General features: G+C 61.1%; 1 protein-coding gene across 2 annotated transcripts in view; it reads left to right on the top strand.

The window, feature by feature from the left end:
* EIPR1 (EARP complex and GARP complex interacting protein 1) overlaps positions 1 to 5,892 on the top strand; it is a 64,540-nt gene extending 58,648 nt beyond the window's left edge. For both annotated transcript variants that reach the window (XM_040241453.1, XM_040241463.1), the window contains 3 exons: positions 775 to 942; positions 2,711 to 2,878; positions 5,432 to 5,892. In XM_040241453.1, coding sequence (XP_040097387.1) covers positions 775 to 942; positions 2,711 to 2,878; positions 5,432 to 5,606 — 511 coding nt within the window. In that variant the 3' untranslated portion in view covers positions 5,607 to 5,892. The remainder of the gene's footprint in view (positions 1 to 774; positions 943 to 2,710; positions 2,879 to 5,431) is intronic.
* The last annotated feature ends 15,431 nt before the right edge of the window (positions 5,893 to 21,323 follow it).

The following is a 21,323-nucleotide window of genomic DNA, read 5'->3' on the forward strand; positions in this document are numbered from 1 at the left end:
CGCGTGTGGGCATGTACACCTATATGTGTGGGCACGTGTACCCATGCAGGCGCACGTGTGTGCTACATGCATTGTGTACATGTGTGCACACCTGTGTGTATGTTCTCTGCACACGCGTGTGGGCATGTACACCTATATGTGTGGGCACGTGTACCCATGTGGGCACATGTGTGTGCTACGTGCATTGCATACATGTGTGCACACCTGCGTGTATGTCCTGTGCACACGCGTGTGGGCATGTACACCTGTATGTGTGGGCACATACCCGTGTGGGCGCATGTGTGTGTGCTGCGTGCATTATGTACATGTGTGCACACCCATGCACATGTGCACTCTAAGCAGCTGTGGCTCAGCCCCTCCCACCGGCGTGTAGGCACCCAGGCTGTGTGCGTGGGTGAGGGACGGGCCTGGCCATGGCAGGCAGCGTCTCCCTCAGCGCTTCTGCAGTTTCTCCTACTTTTTCCTCTCCTGTCTCTGCGCCTCGACGCCTTCAGCACCACATCCTGCTTTCCGCCCCCTTTCTGTCTCTCTGGTCCTTCTGGACGTGGGCTGTCCAGTCTGTCTCTGCTCCTCCATGACAGTCCCCTCTCTCTGGCTCCCTCTCAAGATGCCAGGTCACCCCCTTGAGAGCTGCCAGCCAGCCCCCATCCCAGGCGCTGACCGTGAGCAGGAGCCCCCGGCCTGGACCCCCCCTGGCCGGGGTTTGGGAGAGGCTGTGGGGGCCAGTGCTTCCCGTGTCCCCCTCTTACCTGGGTGTCCACCCCCCGCTCCCAGCCAGATCTTCTGTATCGAGAGCGCTCACGGCCAGCTGGTGCGGGACCTGGACTTCAACCCCAACAAGCAGTACTACCTGGCCAGCTGCGGGGACGACTGCAAGGTGAAGTTCTGGGACACCCGCAACGTCGCCGAGCCCGTCAAGACCCTGGAGGAGCACTCCCACTGGTGCGTGCCTGGCGGGGGGGCAGTGATTAGGTGATTTATTTTGCTGATTACGTCACCGTTTGGAAAGGCAGAAACCAGCCTAGTTTGTGCTGCTGTGACTCATTCAATCAACCAGTTTTATTTTTTCTTTAGGAAAATATTCCAAATCTGAATGTGATTCATAAATGTAGGAAAAGAAAAACATTAGATTCTGTCTCCTCTTGAAATAGTGTTGGTTCACGTATGCAACAGTGAGTGTGCCCAGATGCTCCTGGGCATTGTGTGCCATGCAGGGGGTGGAGAGCCCAGTGCCCAGAGGCAGGAAGCCAAATAGGCCAGTCCAGCAGCATCCATGCGGAGGATGGTGAGGCAGGGCTGGGTGTGCAGCACGCAGAGCCCCCAAGACTCGCCGTTCTCCCTAACGTGCCATTGCTGTGTATTCACCACATACTGGGGCTTTTTGCTAAATGAAAGAGATCAAGTCGGAGAAAATCGTGCATAGTGTGAGCCAGTTTTTATCCAAATAAAGCCTGTTGTGTGTGCATATGTGTGTGTGTATGTGTGCTTCTGTCTGGATGCACGTGTGTGCCTGAGTGTGCTTGTGTCTGCATGTCAGCGTGTACTGCTGCGGGCATGCACACATCTGTGTACATACATGCCCGTGTGTGAGCTTGCGTCTACGTGCATATCTGTACTGCTGTGGGCATGCACACATCTGTGTACGTACATGCCCTTGTGTGAGCTTGCGTCTGCGTGCATATCTGTGTACTGCTGTGGGCATGCACACATCTGTGTACGTACATGCCCGTGTGTGAGCTTGCGTCTGCGTGCATATCTGTGTACTGCTGTGGGCATGCACACATCTGTGTACATACATGCACGTGTGTGAGCTTGCGTCTACGTGCATATCTGTGTACTGCTGTGGGCATGCACACATCTGTGTACATACATGCACGTGTGTGAGCTTGCGTCTGCGTGCATATCTGTACTGCTGTGGGCATGCACACTTCTGTGTACGTACATGCACGTGTGTGAGCTTGCGTCTGCGTGCTTATCTGTGTACTGCTGTGGGCATGCACACTTCTGTGTACATACATGCACGTGTGTGAGCTTGCGTCTGCATGCATATCTGTACTGCTGTGGGCATGCACACTTCTGTGTACATACATGCACGTGTGTGAGCTTGCGTCTGTGTGCATATTTGTGTACTGCTGTGGGCATGCACACTTCTGTGTGTGCTCGTGTGTATTTACCACTTGAATGCTGGAGGACAGTTTAGACAGTTTGGTCATTCCTGCAGTCCGGGAGGAAGAAGCTCCCATCCCCTGGACCCGAGTGGGCTGTCTGGCTGCTGCCCGCCCCCCAGCCCGGGTCTACAGCAGCTGCCCGGCGGGCGGCTCAGCACAGCGAGCTCGGGTCCTGTGGGTCAGAAGGAAGCCGGGCCAAGTGACCAGACCAGACGGGAGGGTGGCCCTGGCCAGGGCAGTGCTCTTGGAGGCTGCCCGGGGCGGGCTCGTGTCTCCATTGTCTCTAGTCTGCACTGCTTCTCAGGCAGTTACGGCCTTTGGCGCTCTGGGAAGCCTGTGTGCACGCTGCACAGAGAGTTCAGTGAGTCCCCTGCGGTCCCTGCTGCCATCTGGTTGTGTCTCTGTCAGTCGGGATTTACAAGGTTTCAGGCTGCGCCGTGAGCCTGCCCCTGCTGACCACCACCCGGTGTTGGCCTGAGCGGGATGAGGCTGCCCCATCCAGGAGGGCCGGTGGTCCCAGCACCCTCTCCCCCAACCCCCAGGGTGTGGAATGTCCGCTACAACCACTCGCACGACCAGCTGGTTCTCACGGGCAGCAGCGACAGCAGAGTCATCCTCTCCAACATGGTGTCCATCTCCTCCGAGCCCTTCGGCCACCTGGTGGATGACGACGACCTGAGTGACCAAGAGGAGCGCCGTCTGGAGGAGAAGTAAGCGCGTGTGGCGGGCGGCCCAGGCGCGCGGGAGCGCCTCTGGGTCCCTGTGGTGGGGGCGTGGGTGATGGGGTCGGGTGGCTCAGCAACGCCGTCTGGCGTGGCCTCTGAAACGCGTGTCTGTCCACGTTCTTGCCCAGCTTCACAAGTGAGGTTGTGAGGACCGCGGCTGGTCTGCACCCTTGAGAGTGAGCCGTGGCCCCCGCTGGCTCTCAGGACGCCCTTTGGGGCAGACTGCGCTGGGCGTCCCTGCTCGCTGTGCTGTCCTGGGTCAGGTTGTGGCCCCTCTGCCCTTGCTGGCAGGAGGCAGGGTGGGACCGCAGGCCCAGACCTGGTCCATCCCCCACGCCGCTGCCCCTGAGAGCCCGAGGCGCTGCTGGGACCTCAGCGTGGTGCCTGCCCTGACAGCCGCACCGTCTTTTCGTGGTGGCATCTTTTCCCTGGACCTTCCAAGCTTACTTGCGTCTGCTCAGGGGCCCTCTCTTCACCCTGGGGCCCAGGCCCCGAGACTTGTGGGGCCCTGGGCTTTGGGGCTTATGCAGGGCGCCCTAGTTCAGGGCGGCGGCACCCAGGAGGGCCGGTGCCCTGCGTCAGCAGCCTGGGTGTTGCAGGAGACGCCCCTTGCTCTGGGGAGTACATGTCTCCGTGTGCGGTGGCTGCCTTCTGGTGTGAGGGAGCGTGATTCAGGCCTCCATGGAGTTGGATCCGGGGCCGGGGGTTTGGAGTAGAGCCCGTCGAGTGAGGCAGCCTGAGCCCTGGAGCGCGAGAGGGCTTGTCTTTCTATCCTGAGCTTCCTCACTCTCTGCTGTTGTCTGATTTCTTCCGCTGCCCCCTGACCACCCAAGTGAAAGTGAAAGCCGCTCAGTCGTGTCCGACTCTTTGGTGTACCCCGTAGATATACAGGCCGTGGAACTCTCCAGGCCAGAGTACTGGAGTGTGTAGCCTTTCCCTTCTCCTGGGGAATCTTCCCAACCCAGGGATCAAACCCAGGTCTCCCGCATTGCAGGCAGATTCTTTACCAGCTGAGCCACAAGGGAAGCCCAAGAATCCTGGGGTGGGGAGCCTGTCCCTCCTCCAGTGGATGTTCACAACCCAGGGATCAAACCCGGGTCTCCCGCGGTGCAGGAGGGAGTTACAGGGAAAAATCCCCGTGTGAGAGGCTGGCTGGGGAGTGACCTATCGATCGTCTCCCTTGACGCCATCATTTCCCTGTTCAGACGCTGGGAAACGCAGCATTTAGACAGAACTGCGGTGGTTTCAGCCCAGCGGCCTGCCACGTGCAGGGCTCGGGGCCTTCTGCTATCCTCTCTGCTCTCGGCCAGGCAGGAGTCTGCATCCTGTCTGTGCCGGAAACAGAGCCAGCAGCCGCCTTGTTGGCTCCAAGTGGCCCAGGGGTCCCATCTGCACGTGGCAGCTTCAGACAAGCTCACCAGGAGGGGCAGGCATGTGGCTGGCAGGCGTGCCCGGAGATGGCATCATCGTGAGGTGGCCCAGTTCCCTGCCAGCCTGCTCCTGGGATTGGTCCACACGTCTTAGTGAATCGGGGGAACGGGATCCCCCTAAGGACTTGTATGAAGGGTTTGTACCAGGCTGCCTGCTGGCCACCGCAGGCCGGCTCCCTGGGAGGACAGGGCTGGGGGACGAGTGGGGTCCTGAGCCCGAGACCAGGCGGTGTGTGGGGCAGGGTCTCCCAAGAAGGGCCCCGGAGCCCGGGAGGAGGGGCTCGTGGGGCAGGGTCTCCCAAGAAGGGCCCCGGAGCCCGAGACCAGGGGGTATGCGGGGCGGATCAGGGGGCAGGCAGGGTGGGGGTCTCCCGAGAAGTGTCCCCAGAGCCTGGGAGGAGGGGGCTCGTGAGGCGGGGTCTCCCGAGAAGGGTCCTGGAGCGCAGGGACTGTGGGTGTGCGGGGCGGGGTCTCCCGAGAAGGGTCTGGAACCTGGGAGTAGGGGCTTGTGGGGCGGGGTCTCCCAAGAAGGGTCCTGCTCGCTGAGAGCCCTGCGGGCAGGGAGCGTGGGTGAGATGGGAGGCAGCGCCCCAGGCCCTCGGGCGGAGAAGCAGCTGGTGTGCTGCAGGCCTGTGTTCCCTGCAGCCGGGTGGGCGGCGCAGCTCCGCGGGCTCCTGGGGGTCTGTGTGTGTGAGTGCCATCCGGCCAGGGTCCCAGGGAAGGGATGCGTGAGCCCCGTTTACAGGGGTTGATGGGGAAGTCACAGCCCCCTTCCTGCCAGCTCCGGCCAGCCCCGCCCCCGGTCCAGGCTCTGCTGTCTGGTCCCCAGATCTTTCTGCCAGACGCCACCAGACCACCAGCTGTTCTCCACTCAGCCACCGTCCCCTGAGCGCAGGCACGTCCTGCTTCAGCGCTAATGGAGGTGTCGGGCAGTGGATGGCACCCCACCCTGGCCCACAGGTCCCTCTAGGGGTGGCCCTGGGGTCCTGCCCCCAGGAGGAGGTGTCGGGCAGTAGACGGCCGCCCCCACCCCCACCCCTGGGCTCCTGGGACCAGGCCTGCGGCTGGGGCAGGGCGCCCGCCCCTCATTTGCGTCGGTGCCTTGCAGGAGCCAGGAGCCCCCGCAGGACAGCGTCATCGCCACCTACGAGGAGCACGAGGACAGCGTGTACGCCGTGGACTGGTCCTCAGCCGACCCCTGGCTGTTCGCCTCCCTGAGCTACGACGGGAGGCTCGTCATCAACCGCGTGCCCCGGGCGCTGAAGTACCACATCCTGCTCTGAGCGCCGGGCTGCCTAGGGACCCCAGCCGTGGCGTGCGGGGCCCAGGCTTTCCAGACAGAGCCCCGTCAGACGCGGCGCCCACGAACAGTGACAGGGCCTCTGCCCGCTGGCCTCTGCGCCTGCCATCTCTGCCCTGGAGACAGAGGTGCCCAGGCCGAGCGGGGCGCGCTCTCCTCCGGCTCTGAGGGCCGTCGGGCCTTGCCCTGTGATTTGTTTCCCTGACGTCGAGGTCGTCTTCTCGCGAGATTAAATGGAATAAAAGCAGCAGGGCGGCCGCTGGTGTCCTACCTGGGGCTCTGCTCAGTCTTCCCCGGCTCAGCCCGGAGGACGGGCGGGGTGGGCCTGCCGCACCCGGGGGGCGCTGACGCTGCAGGTGCCCCGAGTCTGCCCTGGCCGAGGCCCATCCTCGGGGTCCCGCGCTGGAGGCTGACGGCCCCCTTGTCACCGCGCGGTCAGGGCCCGCCTCGGTCACCCGGACGCCTTCCCGCTAAGCCCTAGGTTGTCGGTGAACCCCTCCTCCCCCGGGCGCCCTCCGTGGGGCGGGCGCGTTCAGCCCGGAGAGGCTGGTCCTGCGTGCGCCCCCCTGACTGGAGGCTGGAGGACCGGCAGCGTCACCTCACACTTGGCACCGAGTGGGCGAGTGCGGACTCCGCATGGGCTGGTGCTGGGATGCAGGCCCCGGCCAGCCCTCCGGCTCTCGGCAGCGGGCAAGGTGGGACCCCAGAGTCAAGGGAGGAAGGTGGGCTACAGACCCTCGGTCCTTAAAACCCCAAAAACCGAAACTTGTTTCCTGGTGGCTCCAGCCGGAGGTGGACCTGAGCCCTGCCTGGGACCGTCCACGCGGCCACAGCAGGGCAGCACCCGGGCCCATGTGCCCAGGAGGGGTGCCCCCGAGTCCAGCTGTCCTGACGCGGACACGCGGTGGCCTGGGGTTTCCAGCGTCACCGTCACCCAGTCGTGGCGGCTGCCCCGCCCCCACCCGCCCCGCCCACCTCCGCCTGCCCTGGTGTCCCCCGCCTGTCCTCTGAGACCTAGTCCAGCTGTCACCTCTCCTCTGAGGCGCCTCCCAGGACTCCAGCCCTCGGTCAGCCTCGCGTCTTCCCGCCCGAGTCGTGTGCAGAGGTTCCTCGGACAGCCAGTTGCCCGCATGGCAGCTCAGCCAGCGCACCCTGAGCCTGCCGGGGTCCAGCAGGACAGCACGAGGCAGGCCCCTTCTGCAGGGCCGGGCAGAGACAGTGAGGGCTTCCTGCACAGGGTTCTGGGGCGCAGGCCTGGCCCAGCGCCGGTCATGGCGTGTCCCCGGGGACACCGCGGTTACCTCCCGTGAGCGCTGGATGCCTTCACAGCTGTATGTGGGAGTAAATTAGTTTATCCTGTAGCCCACTTAGGTCCCTAAGTACGTATGGCCATTAATGGTCATCTTAGTAGGAACACGTGCAGGTCGGTCCATTTTAAAATATTCTAAAATTGCAAAAGATCAGAAATCACATGTGTTGGGAAAGGTAAAATCTCTCTCCCCTTTCTAGTTTCTTCTGTCTCATCTACGAATTAACAGGAGACAGACAACAGGAGAAAATCAGGTTTAATTCCATAGGTGCAGAGTCCCCATGAGCAAACCGGGACCCAGGACGGGCTGGGCACGAGGCTCCTGAGTATCTGGGTTGGAGGGAGTCTCACGGGGAGGAAACGGTTTGCTGGGCCGCGCGGAGAGGCAGGACATGGCAGGACTTTGGTCTCTGTGAGTTCCCCTTCCTGGCCGTGTACTGTGCAGGCATCTCTGGTGATTCTGCACTCCGTGGGCCGGACTCCCCTAGGCAGGAATAAAAGCCAGACTTCTGGCCCGCATGTGGGCTGCCTGGGCCCCTAATGGGCGAGAGGAGACGCTCTCATACTGCGAGCAGGGCTGCGCCAGGCTGCTCGGCTCAGCTGCAGGCTCCCTCTACACTCACATATCCGGATGGGAAGACGATGAAATGGCAATTTTCCAGGTTTCACGTGAGAACAGAATGCGTTCCCAGGGTCTGGCTGCACTCAGGATATGTTCCTTCCTGAGCTGGTGTGTCCAGAGCTCAGTGTGACCCACCCCCCGACTCCCATCCCGGGGTCAGCAGGAGGGGGCCCAGCTCCCGTGAGCGGGACGTCGCAGCCCGGAAGGTTCCTGGAGGACGGCAGGTCCGCAGCACCTAGCTGGCGTGCGGCTGTAAACTGAGTCGCTTCCTCCCGGCGTCGGTGTTGGCAACATCGGAGCTCACTGGTCCCTTTGCTCTGCCCGCTCGGCAGTGCCCCAGTGAGCCGGGCGACCCTTCTGTCTCCTGAGACCCACATCACCCCTGAGTGCAGGGCTGGGGCAGGGAAGGCCCCCAGGAGAAAGCCCAGCTTGGGCGGAGCAGACCTGAGCCAGAGGCTGGGCAGAGGCTGTCAGATGGGTGCAGAGCCCCGCTGGCCAGCATGGTTGCTGACCTTGGGCCTTGCTTGCCTCCAGGGGCAACAGATCTGATCTTGGGACACCCCCCTAAAGTCTCCAGGTTACCAAGCCTGGGGGGACATTGGATGGGCAGGAGCGGGACAGGGACATGCGTCAGAACAGGGCCGGCCTCTCCCATCCGAGGTGGGGGTGTCCAGAGGGGCTGCAGCCGGGGGGGCCGGCGGGGAAGGGTCGGAGGGGGCTTGGGGTTGGAGCCCTGGCCCCTTTGCCCCGGGGTCCACGTGCTAGGCCGAGTAGGGGTGACTTGGACTTCTTTTCCAGCATCACTGCGTTCTCTGCCCAGCTAATGAGCCCTCAGCCAGGCCTGAGAGCTGCCCCCGCCCTCTGCCGGCCCTCCCAGGACCAGCCTGTGGGGGGCAGGCCGTGGGTGGGGCCTCCTGGGGCCCCAGAATCCTGCCCTGCCCGTCGGGTGTCTTCACGGGGTCAGCAGGGACGACTGTTGCGTTGGTCCTAACCTCCTCAGTTAGGGGGAGCGGGGTGCTGCGTACACTCTCACATTAGACAGATGGGCCCGGGACTGACCCGCGCCCCACGCACACCCCAGGAAGCCGCTCATCGCACGGCTCACCCAGCTCAGGGGCACAGGGAAGCGTCCTCGTCTGCGGCCCCGACTCTCGGGAGGGAGGCGCTTGCCCCGGGGGTGGGCGGTGAGCAGTAGTTCACAGGGCCCAAGGCAGGAGGACACCAGCCTGCGTCCTGTCACTGCAGGCCACGAGCCGCTCAGGCTAAAGGAGGGTAGAACCGCTCAGCGGCCTGGCCCAGAGGGCCCTGTGTGGCGTGGGTGTGCCCCGGGCCTGTGGCTGCAGGGTGTGCGGTTGGTCAGCGGTGAGGGTCTGTGCTTTCCCTGCCTTCCAGCTGTGCGGCCGCCTCTGACCTGCTCAAGTCAGAGCTGACAGGAGGCCAGGTCGCTTGGCGGGCTCTGAGTCCTGGGTCTTGGCAGAGCTCCCCACACGCAGTGGGACGTGGCGGGCCTTCGGGCCGTGAGGGAGTCCCCGAGTGCCCGGAGGTTGGTGCCTGGCCTGGGGAAGGGCTCCATGGGGTCGTGAGCGGGTTCAGGGATGTGAAGCCTGTCTGCAACGCGGAGGCCACGCCGCACACTCGGGCCACTCCCACCCTGCCCCCCGGCACCCCTCCCGCAGGGCCTTGTACAGCAGCTTCCTTCCCCAGCCTTGTTTTTTAAGTGCGATAAGAAACAGGCTATTTATCATCCTCTCCAGTAACAGAATCCAGACCCGAAGAGAGGAGCTCGTGAGCGCTGTTCCCGCCCAGCAGCTGCCTTATTTTCAGCCTTCTGAAGCTGATGGCCCATCTACTTTTTGATGTAGCCATGATGGGTTTAGGAGATTTAGACAGGAATTTTTTTTTTATAGCGTGCAAAAAGAAAAATAGGACTGAATATATGAGAATGATGAATCCTTCCGACTTCTGTGTCTAAAATTGCTTCGAGGCAGGAGTTCTTGCACAATAATTCATGCCCTGTTGTGTCTTATGCTTAATAAGCGTGTGGAAAACGGTTATGTCGGAATTGCCTTTCCCTTGTCATTTGGTGCCGTCTCAATGGTGCTTACGTGGTGGCTGCGGTAGCCGGGGATGGTGGGGCTGGGTGCCCCTCACGGGAGCTGCTCAGGGGTCTGGGCACCTGCGGCCGGCGGGGGGACAGCTTGGCCCGTGGCAGGACACTCCCCGTCCTGCCCTTGGGTGCTGCTGAGGGCATGGCCAGCTGGCCTTCGGCTGTCTCCAGGCTGCAGGGCGGCCTTCAGCTCTGACCGTGACCGGGGACGTTGCTTTCTCCCTGGGAGGCACAGCCGTCCTGCAGGACTGTCTTGGAGCCAGGCCTTGGCACAGATGCTCGTGTTTATATAGAGGACCAGGTCTCCTGCCAGCCCTGGGGGGAGGTTCATTGTGTTTGATTTTGATTGGCCAGCTGCAGGGCTCCAGGGCGTCTCCGAGGGCAGAGGATGACCGTGCTGTGGGCAGGTCCCTGACGCCACCCGGACCACCGTGCCGCTTGCCTGGGTGAAGCCAGGCTCTGTGCTGACCCCTGGGCCGTTCACACCTGAGAGGGGGCCGCAACGGCCCTGCTGACCCTGCGCCTCTCACGCCAACCTCACAGCAGCATTTCAAGCAGAAACGGGGAACATGGGTTTGCAGCTGGAGGGCCTGGGTTAGGCTCACAGCCCCTTTGCTGATGGGCACTCGGGGGAGTCTCCATGTCCCAGGCCATAGCTTCCTCGTTTGTAGAAAGAGAAGGCCTCGTCCTGAAGGCACAGCTTAGATTGTTTGATGAACACAAGGCCCAGGTGTTCAGTAAACTTACTCCAGACGTAATGGCTGGGAGGGTTTTGGCGACTGGTTCAGTTTCCTTACTCCTGGTTGGTCTGTGTAGATTTTCCATTTCTTCTTGGTAGGTTGCATGTTTCTAGGGATGTTCCGGTACCTTCTGGGTTACCCCGTTTGTTGGCATTTAATTGTCGATAGAGACCTCTTATCCTTTGTGTTTTTATGGTATCAGTGATAACACCTCCTCTTTCATTTCTGTTTTTTTTTAAATTTGCATCCTCTCTTTTTTTCTTGGGGAATCTGGCTGAAGGTTTGCCAAGTCTGTTTAATTTTTCAAAGAAATGGCTTAGTTGTGTAGACCTTTATTGTTTTTCTGGTTTCTGTTTCATTTCTTACCTTTATTATTTTCTTCCCCCTGCTAAGTCTGAACTTGGTTCTTTTCTCTAGTTCCTGAAGCTGAAAAGTTGCTTATGTGAGACGTTTCTTTTTACTTAATGGGAATATTTTATACTTATCCTCAAATCATCTGTACCTTGCATGGTGCTGAGCCAACACTGGGTGTTTGGGCAAATGCTGGGAGATAGTGAGAGACAGGGAGGCGTGGCCTGCTGCAGGCCATGGGGTTGCAAAAAGTTGGACACAGCCTAGTAACTGAACAACACTTGTGGCTTAGCTGGTAAAGAATCCGCCTGCCGTGTAGGAGACCTGGGTTTAGTCCCTGGGTTGGAAATATCCCTGGAAAAGGGAAAGGCTACCCACTCCAGTATTACGGCCTAGAGACTTCCATGGGCTGTACAGTCATGGGGTCGTGAAGAGTCGGACACGGGTGAGCGACCTTCAACTCACTCACGAACAGCAACAACAGTCATAGCAACATGGAGCTGGGCCCATAAACCTCGAGTGAGTGTTGCTGCTCAGAGAACAGAGTTCACACCAGAAACAACCTGCACCTTACACAAAACTAAAAGACTTTGCGGGAATACTGTTGAATGGTGGAGCGGCGACAGGTAGCTTGATGTCTTGCAGGCGGTCAGGGCAGAGCGCCACAGGATCGGCCACACAGAGCTGTGACAGAGTAGCATCCGAGGCCTTCCCTTCAGCAAACACGGGCTTCCCAGGTGGTCAGTGGGTGAAGAATCCGTCTCCCAGTGCAGGAGACATGGAGATGCAGGTTCGATTCCTGGGTCGGGAAGATCCCCTGGCGGAGGAAATGGCAGCCCACTCCAGTGTTCTTGCCTGGAGAGTCCCGTGGACAGAGGAGCCTGGCAGGCTGCAGGCCGTGGGGTTGCACAGAGTTGGTCCCGACTGAGCGTCTGAGCACAGCGCTTGAGCGGATGTGTATCAGGCTCTGGCACTGGAGATATGAAATTCTAGGGATGGAAAGCAGATAGAACTTTGTCCTGGCTCAGAAGAGCTCACAGTTTAGTGTGTTCATTCAGAGCAACAGAGGATCTCAGTTCGGGCACCCATGTTGAGGACCCTGAGTCTGAGCCCAGGACCCCGTGCCCTAGCAGTGATGGTCCCCACGGGGTGCTGGTAGACAAAGCGGGGACGGGAGCCCTGGGCCCTGCGCCTCCTGTAGCTGCCGTGCGCCTGCCTGCCTCCTCAGGGAGGTTCCAGGGCTGACGCTCGGTGCTCCCCTGCCTGGGTGATTAAGACACGAGTAACTGCTTCATAAAACGCTGATGGGGACAGGACCCCACGGACGTGCGTGCCCCTGCAGCCGCTGCGGACCCCAGCTCCTGGGGACTGCGTGGACTCGCCGGGGACACAGCCCCTCGGGCGCACACGCCGCGGGCACTCTGTCTTCACGACAGTCGGGCTGCATCCATCATCCTGCCGCAGGGATAAATCCGTGTGACCTTCACACATCCTTGTCTAAAAACTGCTAATGTGTGCTCCTTTTGAAATATTCAAGATGTTGGGTGTGATTAAACGGGAGACGGGTTAAGGTGAGTTACGGCTTTATTTAAACTTCAGCACGTTGGGGTTGACCTGTTATGTGAAGGGACTGAAAGCGCTTAATAATCCAAGAGGGCAGGCACGGTAGTGGACCAAGACGTGCTGCATCGCTCTGCAGCTCAGAGTCCATCCCGGGCGCCTTCAGGCAGGCGTCTGCTGAGAGCCGGCGGGAGCCTGGCCGTTGCCTGGCCCCCCGGAGCACTGGGCCTCATCCCCCATGCTCCTGGAGGCCCAGGACGGGTGGTGGGTGGGCGTGTGCCTGGGGCTTAAGGCTCCAGGGCAGCGTCCTGGAGCACCCCCGCCCCGGCCTCACGTTCTTGGAGCCCCTCCTGTTCCAGACCGTGTCCCCAGCCAGTGGCCAGCGCGCCGGACAGACCAGCCTCTGAAGAGCAGGGGGTCCACCCGCAGCCCTCTGAGTTTCTTGAAGTCCTGACCATCAGTCTTCCCGCCTCGTGCGTCGGGAAAGTCCCCTCCCCCCGGGCCCCCTCCGAGCAGTCCCCCGGGAACCACCCCCGGGGAGGAGGACCTGCAGGAGAGCTGAGGGGTCACTGTCGGCGTCTTCACCCACGGGGAGGGGAGCATTCGCTCAGCCCGCCTGTGGGGTCGGCAGAGGTCTGGACAGGCTCTGCGTGTGCGGGGGCCTCGCGGAGCTGGACTCCGGCCTGAGCCTCTTGCTGGCGGGTTACCCACCTCCTGCGCGCCTCTGTCTCCCCATCCGTCAAGTGGGGACGCGGTACCTACGTGAGTAGCCGTGTCCTCGGGGTTCATGGTGTAACGTGTGGGAAGGACAGCGCCTGGCCTGGTGCAGAACCTCAGCAGGTGGCAGCTTCTTACAGGTGGTCCCCACAACGGCACGGTCACCCGACCCTCGCTGCCACTGTGCAGCTCAGAGCCTGTGCCCGGGACCCTGGTTCCTGGGGACAGTCCCCTCCTGACGGGCTGTGTTTCCCAGGTCGGGTTGCTGCTCTGCCGTCTGTAACCGCACACATGGCCCCCACAGTGTCTTACCGTGTGCATCTGGAAAACTCCCCTATTGGATTCCTCTGAAGTGTGTGTGTGATGCCGCCCCCCGACCCCGTCACCGAGTAGAGTTCATTTCCTGGTGGAAGCAACCGGGGCGTCTCCCCCAGTCTCTCCTACGATGGGTCAGCTCTGATTGGCACTTTGTAGGTATACACACTGGCAGTGAATGCCAGGGACAGCGTGAAGGGACAAAGTAGGTGATGAGGCAGCGAATCCCACCGGGTGACTGTGAACGGGAGAATACAGGAGACCCTGTAAGTTACTAATCACTCAAGAAAGCAGGTTTGCTTACCCACAAAACCACACAGGCTTGCTTGGCAAGAAAACCATGCAGCAGAGGCCTGACTGCCTCTGTCCGACTCTGTGACCCCAGGACTATACAGTCTGTGGGATTCTCCAGGCCAGAATGCTGGAGTGGGTCCCCTTTCCCTTCTCCAGGGGATCATCCCAGCCAGGGATCGAACCCAGGTCTCCCGCATTGCAGGCGGATTCTTTACCAGCTGAGCCACAAGGGAAGCCCAAGAATCCTGGAAGCCTGAGACGTGTCCCCAGTGAAACAGTGGTGGCATGAGCCCCACATCTGCCCAGTGAGCTCAGCAGGTTCGTGACCCCTACGTGTGGTAGTCTCTCAGTCTGACTCTTTGGCGACCTCATGGACTCTAGCTCGCCAGGCTCCTCTGTCCATGGGGTTCTCCAGGCCAGAATACTGGAGTGGGTAGCCTTTCCCTCTTCCAGGGGATCTTCCTGACCCAGGGATCGAACCCACGTCTCCTGCACTGCAGGCAGATGCTTTACTGTCTGAGCCACCAGGGAAGACCCCAGGACGCGTGAAAAACAACAATGTGTGGACTGAGTTCACCCATGCAGGACGAGAAGACTCCGCTGCCCAGCCTGGAGGAGGAGCTGATGACGGAGGCATGGTGTCTACTCAAGAAAGAAGGTCTTCTCCCCGCCCCCACTTTGTCACGTTGATCACTGAGGTTGGCGATCGCGGTCAAGACGGAAGACGCACGTGAATCGGTCTCACTCAAACGTCAGTGTTGCACACGCCCACCTGCTGGTTCACTGAAGTCAGGAGTCTGCGAGGCCGCTGATTTACGCCCTCACGAGGCCCCAGTGGGCCAGCTCCCTCCCCGGCCGCCCGGTCTCGAGACGTCACTGATTGCGTGGTAGACTGTCTCCTGCAGGCCCAGCGTGGACTGTTCCTCGCAAGTCCGCACCTCTCTCCCCCCATCCACGGGGGAGACAGACAACTCTCATTCACGCCTCCTGCCTGCTGTGTAAACTGTTTCTTCTTGTTACAGAAGAAAGAGGATTCTGACTTGCTGCCTCAGAACGACCCAAAGACCAGAAGCTGCAAGTTGGGATCCGGCCCGGGGGATGAGGCGGGGAGGTGCCGTCGACCCCACGCCGTGGGGCCCCTGTGAGCGCCCACGCGGCCCAAGCTCTGGTGGGGGGCACCTTCGGGACACACTGGGGGACCCAGGGGTCTGTCAGGGAGGGCCACTCAGCCCGTCGCACCTGCTGCCATCCAGTGGGGGCGGCACCCACGGGCAACCCTCACCGTCCACTGGCTGCCGGGTGGGGTGGGGGTACGGGTGATGAGGCGAAGGGCACTGCCTTCTGAGAAATAACGTGAAAACGTTCCAGAGCGAGACCTCCGCTCTCCCTAGGGCCTTCAGTTCAGTTGCTCACTCGTGTCCGACTCTGCGACCCCACGGACGGCAGCACGCCAGGCCTCCCTGTCCATCACCAACTCCTGGAGTTTACCCAGACTCATGTCCATTGAGTCGGTGATGCCATCCAACCATCTCATCCTCTGTCGTCCCCTTCTCCTCCTGCCCTCACTCCTTCCCAGCATCAGGGTCTTTTCAAATGAGTCAGCTCTTCGCATCAGGTGGCCAAAGGATTGGAGCTTCAGCATCGGTCCTTCCCTTGGCTCCTCTCAAAGCCTCGCTGTGCTTTCCCAGGCATATCCCTTGCCTGCACAGCTGCAAGTCAACCCCCCACAGAGTCAGTGCTTCTTGGGGGGCCTCTCCCTGCAGAGTTCCCTAGTGCTCCCTGAGACCCAGTTCTTTGGCTGGAAAGTTCTGGTTTGACTGAGTCTTAGATCCAGCCCTCTCCCTCCCAAGTTGCACAGGACTGGTTGGATTTCAGGGCAAATGGCAAGAGAAAAGAAGAAAAATAAGCAAGGTCCTCCCCCCACCCCAAATCCTCTGGGACACAGGGGCCAATGTCTCAGTTCCCCAGAGAGAGGCGGTTTTTTTCTGGGCATTTTAGGCGCTTCCCCTGTGGCTGAGACTAGCTTCGTGGTTGGACCCCCTGTGGGGCAGGCCCAGGAGACAGAAGGGGAAAGAGAGCCCGGGTGCTGGACCCTCTGCCTCTCAGAGCCCCTTCTGTACCTCCCGGCTCCCTGGGATTCTGAGCCCAGCTCATGGGGCGAAGCCGAGGTGGAGGAGGGAGGAGGTGCAGCCCCGTCCCAGGCCGGCCGCTCCCTTCTCGCCCCCCCTTTCTGGCAGCGCTGCTTATCGGGGTCCTGCACGGCCGTCTGGGTCCTGTCTGGGCGTCCAGCTCTGATCAGGGCAGGACAGCTCGGGGACCCGCTCCGTCAGCTGGCCCCAGAGGCGACTCGTCTTTGTTAAGAAGGAGAAAGGGAAGGGGTGAATCTGGGGGGTAGGTAGGCTCTCTTTAGTAATGAGTGGACATCGCTTTCTTCTCTTGTGAGACTGAAGTTCCATGTGGGTTGGCACGAGGTATTTTCATGTTTTCTCCTCCACTGATGTGCTTCCCGAGGAAGGGGATGGGTCCAGTAGCAGAGACGTGGGGGCGAGACGGCGGACGCGCCGCTCCGGGTTCAGAGGCTCGCCTGCATCATGGGGCCTTGCAACTGAGCAGGCTCTTGCGGTGCTCGGTTCCGCATCCCACAGGCCCCGTCCTTCCTGCTGCCGGGAGGCCCTCACTGCCGGCTGAACACGGAAAGTCAGCAAGGCCTCCGTGGCTGGTCTGGTCCAGCCACGTGTCGTTGGAATCCTGGGTCCCTGGGGCCTCGTCAGCCTGTGTTGTGAACGGCAGCGGGTGTGGCTCTCGGCTGAGACCTGCAGATGTCTGCTCGTGCACCAGGATGTCTACCCTGACGGACCCCGCCTTACTGGGCAATCGCAACCCCGCCCTGCATTGACCCCTGGGGAAAACAGCAGACTTCCGATGCACTGCTTTCCATCTCATCTCAGTTTAGCCCCAGCTGATCAGGCACATGAGTTTGACCCTTTGGTCTTGCGTTGGTTTTCTTGGCACAGCAACATGGCAGGGTAAGGTGCAGCAATCTCTGGAAGGTTTTGAACTCGGAGCAAAGACCCCCTGACAAGGTCGTCTTATTCTCATAATTTTGAGGCAAGTACCAATCTGCCAAGTACACAGAGAAAAGTTATTCATCATCCCTTAACTTGGACAGAACGTAAGTACTGCCTTTGCCATTGGGATCTGCGGATCATTAAAAAGCAGGGAGCTCTGCCTGCCGATCCCCACCCTCCCCCCCGTCACCACTGCGCCCTTGAGTCCCACCCTTCATGGGCATCGAGCCCGCCACGGCCGTCGGGAGCCCAAGATGTGGATCTGCTTGGGGCGAGCCCAGCACGCATGGGCTGTCCCTGCTGCTGGTGAGATGCAGGTTCATTAGGCCAGGCGGGCCCAGCGGGGAAGACCGCGCCACCCGCCATTTGATGAGTGAGGTGCTTACCGTGTTTGGAAGCTCCTTAAAGAAGCCAGGTGCTGAAAGTGATCAGAGAGCCGCTCACTTGCCTGGTCATGTGAGACGCAGCCGCAGGCACTGGGCTCGATGCCAGGCGTCCTGGGGCACGGCCGTCCTCGCCTCCTGTGACAGGGGGCCAGGCTGCAGGCGTCATTGCCCTGGGTTGGCCCTCAGTCCCGACGACCACAGGTCCCTGGGTAGTTCATTCTGTGTCCCTCTTCAGACCCAGCCAGACCCACAGTGTCAGGACCTCGGGGGTAAGAGAAGAAATCCGGGCCCTCCTTTATTTGGGGTTAGGGTCTTAGTTCAGTGTAGCTGTGGACGCACACCGATCGTAAGAAGCAACGCGGAGAGCCGCCTCCTCCACCGTACTCTCTGCCCGGCCTCCCTCAGCAGCCCCTGGCAGGCCTGCAGTCAGTTTTGCGCCTGGATGCGGACCCGGATGCCGTCCCGAGGGCTCCTTCCCACGTCCCTGGTCTCCTCTGGGCTCGTCTGTAGCACCTCACACAGGTCAGAATGGCCGTCATTGAAAAACACCCACACACAGTAAGTGCTGGAGAGGGTGTGGAGAGGGGGGAGCCCCCTTGCATGGTGGGAGAGAATGTAAACTGTTGCAGGCCCTGTGGAGACCCCAGGAGTAAACCCACCCTGTGACCCGCAGCCTAGATGCCCATTGCGTTCTCAGCAGTTTCACCCCGTGTATCTGCCCCCGCCCCCCAGCTGGGAGACGTCTCCACCCCGTCTGCCGCACCCAGAGCACCCTGGGGACGAGGGACCAGCCCCATGAGGCTTTGCTGAGCAAACCTTCCGGCGCCCGTGGGTGAGGGCTGTGGGCCTCTCCACTGAATCAGAGTAATCAGGACACACTTGGCAAAATACGAGAGACCCTGCAGATACCTCATCCGGCCACACAGCATGAGACAGTGTGCGGTGAGCCTCTTCTGATGGGTGGGTCTGTCTTGACATCCGTCTGCGTGTGTGTTGTGAGACAGACACAGGTGGGTCTGCATGAAACCATGAAAACTTAAGGCCATTCAAAGCGTCTCCAGGCACCCACTGCCGGGACTGACACCGGGCTACTTTTGTTGAGTTGCACTGAAGTCAGGGACCGTTGGCGGACGTGTCCCCCTGGAGGTGCTCTGGGCACCCTGGGATCTGGTCTCTGTTTGCCACTCCCCAGGGAAGGGAACCCCTGGGACCCATGTGGGAGGGCTGTTCAGTCACCCGGCCTCAGGAGGGTTTGGACCAAAACAGCTCAAACTCAGGTCCTGTAGGAACAGGGCATGGAGCGCATACCTCTGTGTCCTATCCGCGTCCAGCAGCGTTTTCCCAGCGAGGGGCTCCTTGCCTCCTGCAACTGATCAGGCAGCATTTGTTGATAGTAACTTGGTGGTCGCGTGGTGTCTGGAGACGGCTCAGATGTGCTTCCTGGAGCCCTGCCTTGGGAGCCGAGCAGATACAGGTTCAAATCCTGGTCACATTGTCCTCAAACCCCAAACTCTGTACATCAGTTTCGTTTTTGTGCATTTTCAACAAGGATGCTCCTTCTTTCCTGAGGAGCATGAAATGAGAGCGCTTATGAAAAGGCCGGCATGGTGCTTGGTGTATAGGTGAAAGAGGTCTCCAGGTCTCCGACCCTCAACTGGTAGGAACCAGAAATCACGGCCCAGTAATTTCTGGAGCCTCTGGTCTGAAGCAGAGCGGGAGGCAGCATGGGTCAGCTCAGGGGCAGCCCGGCCCATGGCGTGGGTGCTGGCGCCGCCCAGGACGCGTGAGACCTTCCAGTGGTTGGAAGGATGGAGAAGCTGGGTCATCCTCCGCCGTGAGGTAGAGGAGCTCAGAGTTTCAGGGGACAAGCGTGCACCCGGCGTGGTCTGCAGAAACCAGGTCCGGTTTCGACCACTGGCCGTGCAAGGAGGGGCCGCCACTGGAGCTGGCCCTGGGACCCTCTCTTCTGGCGGAGGACGTCTGACCTGGGGGCCGCCCGGTGCGTGGTGTCAGGACTCACGCCCCAGATGCCGGCCTGTGGGCGGAGCAGGCGGGGTGGACGCGGGTCCGAGGGCAGGCACCGGCCGCGTGCGTGACACCACGCTGCACCCCCCGCCCAGCCCGGACTCCCGCTCTGCGGAGGCGGACCCCGGTGCACGGGGCGAGCTTCGTGGTGGGTGGGTGCCCCTTCTGAGGGACCCCGCCAGCGCCCTGCTCCTTGCCCGCGGTGAGGACACAGCGGGAGACGCCCTCTGTGAACCAAGGTGAGGGTCCTCACCGGACTCGCGTCTGCCAGCTCCGTCTTCAGGCCTCAGGCTTCCACCCCGGCGAGGGGCGTCCCGTGCCCACCGCCAAGCAGGAGAGGGTGGGGAGGCTTTTATAATATCGAGACGTGGATTCCTAGTTTATAAAAGCTCATATTATTTTTGGAATGAGGTTTGAATTTCCTTTTGCAATTACTTTTTTGTTCAAGAGCCGTTGCTGTGTAGTTGACTGTATGCACCAAGGCAGGCATTTTCTGGGGGAGGCAGCACGTGCCCCCAGCCCGCTGCCGGGAGGGGCCCAGGCCCCGGGCGCAACCCCTGCGCCACCCCGCGTCTCCAGAGGCGGGCGTTTCTCCACACATGTCCCAGAGCTGTGCGAGAAGCTGGGTCCCCCCCACCCAGCCCTGCTCCTCCCCTCCTGATGCTCCCCCACCCCCACCCCATCCTGCCCCTCCCCTCCCAGCTGTGGGGTCCCGTCCTGCTGCCTGGCCTGGTCCTGTGTGCCTTTTCCCACCAGCTTAAGCCACCACCCTGTGGGGTGACGTGGGTGAGGGGTGATCCCTTCAGAGTCCTGTGGGTCTTTCACGAGGGCTGGAGGTGTGTGGCCGGCCTAGCAGCCTGCCTGAGCAGGTGAAGGTTGTGTCAGTGGATGTGGGCCCTGGCCCCTGGGGCCTGCGTGCTGGGGGTCACTGCCACCAGGACAGGAGGGGCCTGGGAAGTGGTGGCCCTGCCTGGGCCTGCCTCCAGGACTGAACATGGGGAAGTCTGTGGAGACAGAGTGGCGCCCGGGGATGTCACCTGAGGGCAAGCTGGCGTCCCTCCCAGACGCGGTGCTCGCCTCTGTGGGCCGGGGAGGGGCCCACACGTCGGGGAGCCAGGAGGGGCCCTGGGTGCTGAGGCAGATGAGGTCTGAGTAAGAAATGGAGTTTTCCAGAAAGCCTCTTCCTGTTGTCTGAGAAAAGTCACTGAGTTCTGGTGCTTTCAGTGGAGGAAGCCTGGGCGTCTGCAGGGCGCCTGGCTGTGTCCCCGCGGTGGAGTGGAAAATCGCAGCTGGGTGCGGATGCATATTTAATAAAGCCTTTCTCTCCCCTCCAGCCATCAGCCTGTGGCCTCTCTGAGCTCAGAGAAGTGCACGGAGGGGGCATTTGAAGGTTACTTGGCTGCTGTTCTAATGGAACGGAAGAGCATGAATTCAGTCGTTAAAAATGTAAGAGGCAGAAAGGGGCTCCCCAGAGATCAGGGCATCGGAGGCCAGGCCGTCGTGGGGCCAGCGTGGTGGGCGAGGCTCCTGGCAAAGCTCCCATCTCGGCCTGGGGACCTGGCATGGTCTGCAGACTCTGGCTGTCCCCGTGTCTCTGCAGTGGGGAAGGGACCCTCAGTCCCTCCACCAGAGGCCCCCTCCGGGCCCTTGCTTAACCCCCTTGTGAGCCCACGGCCCCAGCGGAAGCCCAGCCTCTCCTCCTCCCTGGAGGGCGCGCCGGCTCGGACAGAGACCTTGGCTGCTACTCGAGTTGGCCCCCCGCCGCCGGTGGTACTGGTGCCTGCAGGGCTGAGGCCAGACCCCGAGGCGGGCGCTGGCAGACAGGGAGAAGCACCCAGAGCATCGCAGACACAGGGAAGCCCTGGCCTGTCAGTGCAGTTCCGTCGCTCAGTTGTGTCTGACTCTGCGACCCTGTGGACTGGTGGTCTATGGAGCCGCCTTGACGTTCTCCTCAAGGAGCTGCTCACGGTTCTCTTCTCTGCTCCTCACAGCAGCTGCGTGAGCTCCGGCCATCATGTCTGCATCACATACAGGGGTTGAGGCAGGATCTGGGCATCAGTGTCCCTGCTGCCCTGGCCCTGGCATGCGGTAGGTAGATCCCCGAAGTCCTGACTCCTCTCTGGACGAGGTTCTGCCTCGGTGTGACCTGCAGGGCCAGCGCCGGGGGAGGGACACGTGGAGGACTGGCCCATGGTGTGCGATGACG

Source organism: Oryx dammah, unplaced genomic scaffold (genome assembly GCF_014754425.2).
Source record: "Oryx dammah isolate SB20612 unplaced genomic scaffold, SCBI_Odam_1.1 HiC_scaffold_1, whole genome shotgun sequence".
Classification (NCBI taxonomy): domain Eukaryota; kingdom Metazoa; phylum Chordata; class Mammalia; order Artiodactyla; family Bovidae; genus Oryx; species Oryx dammah.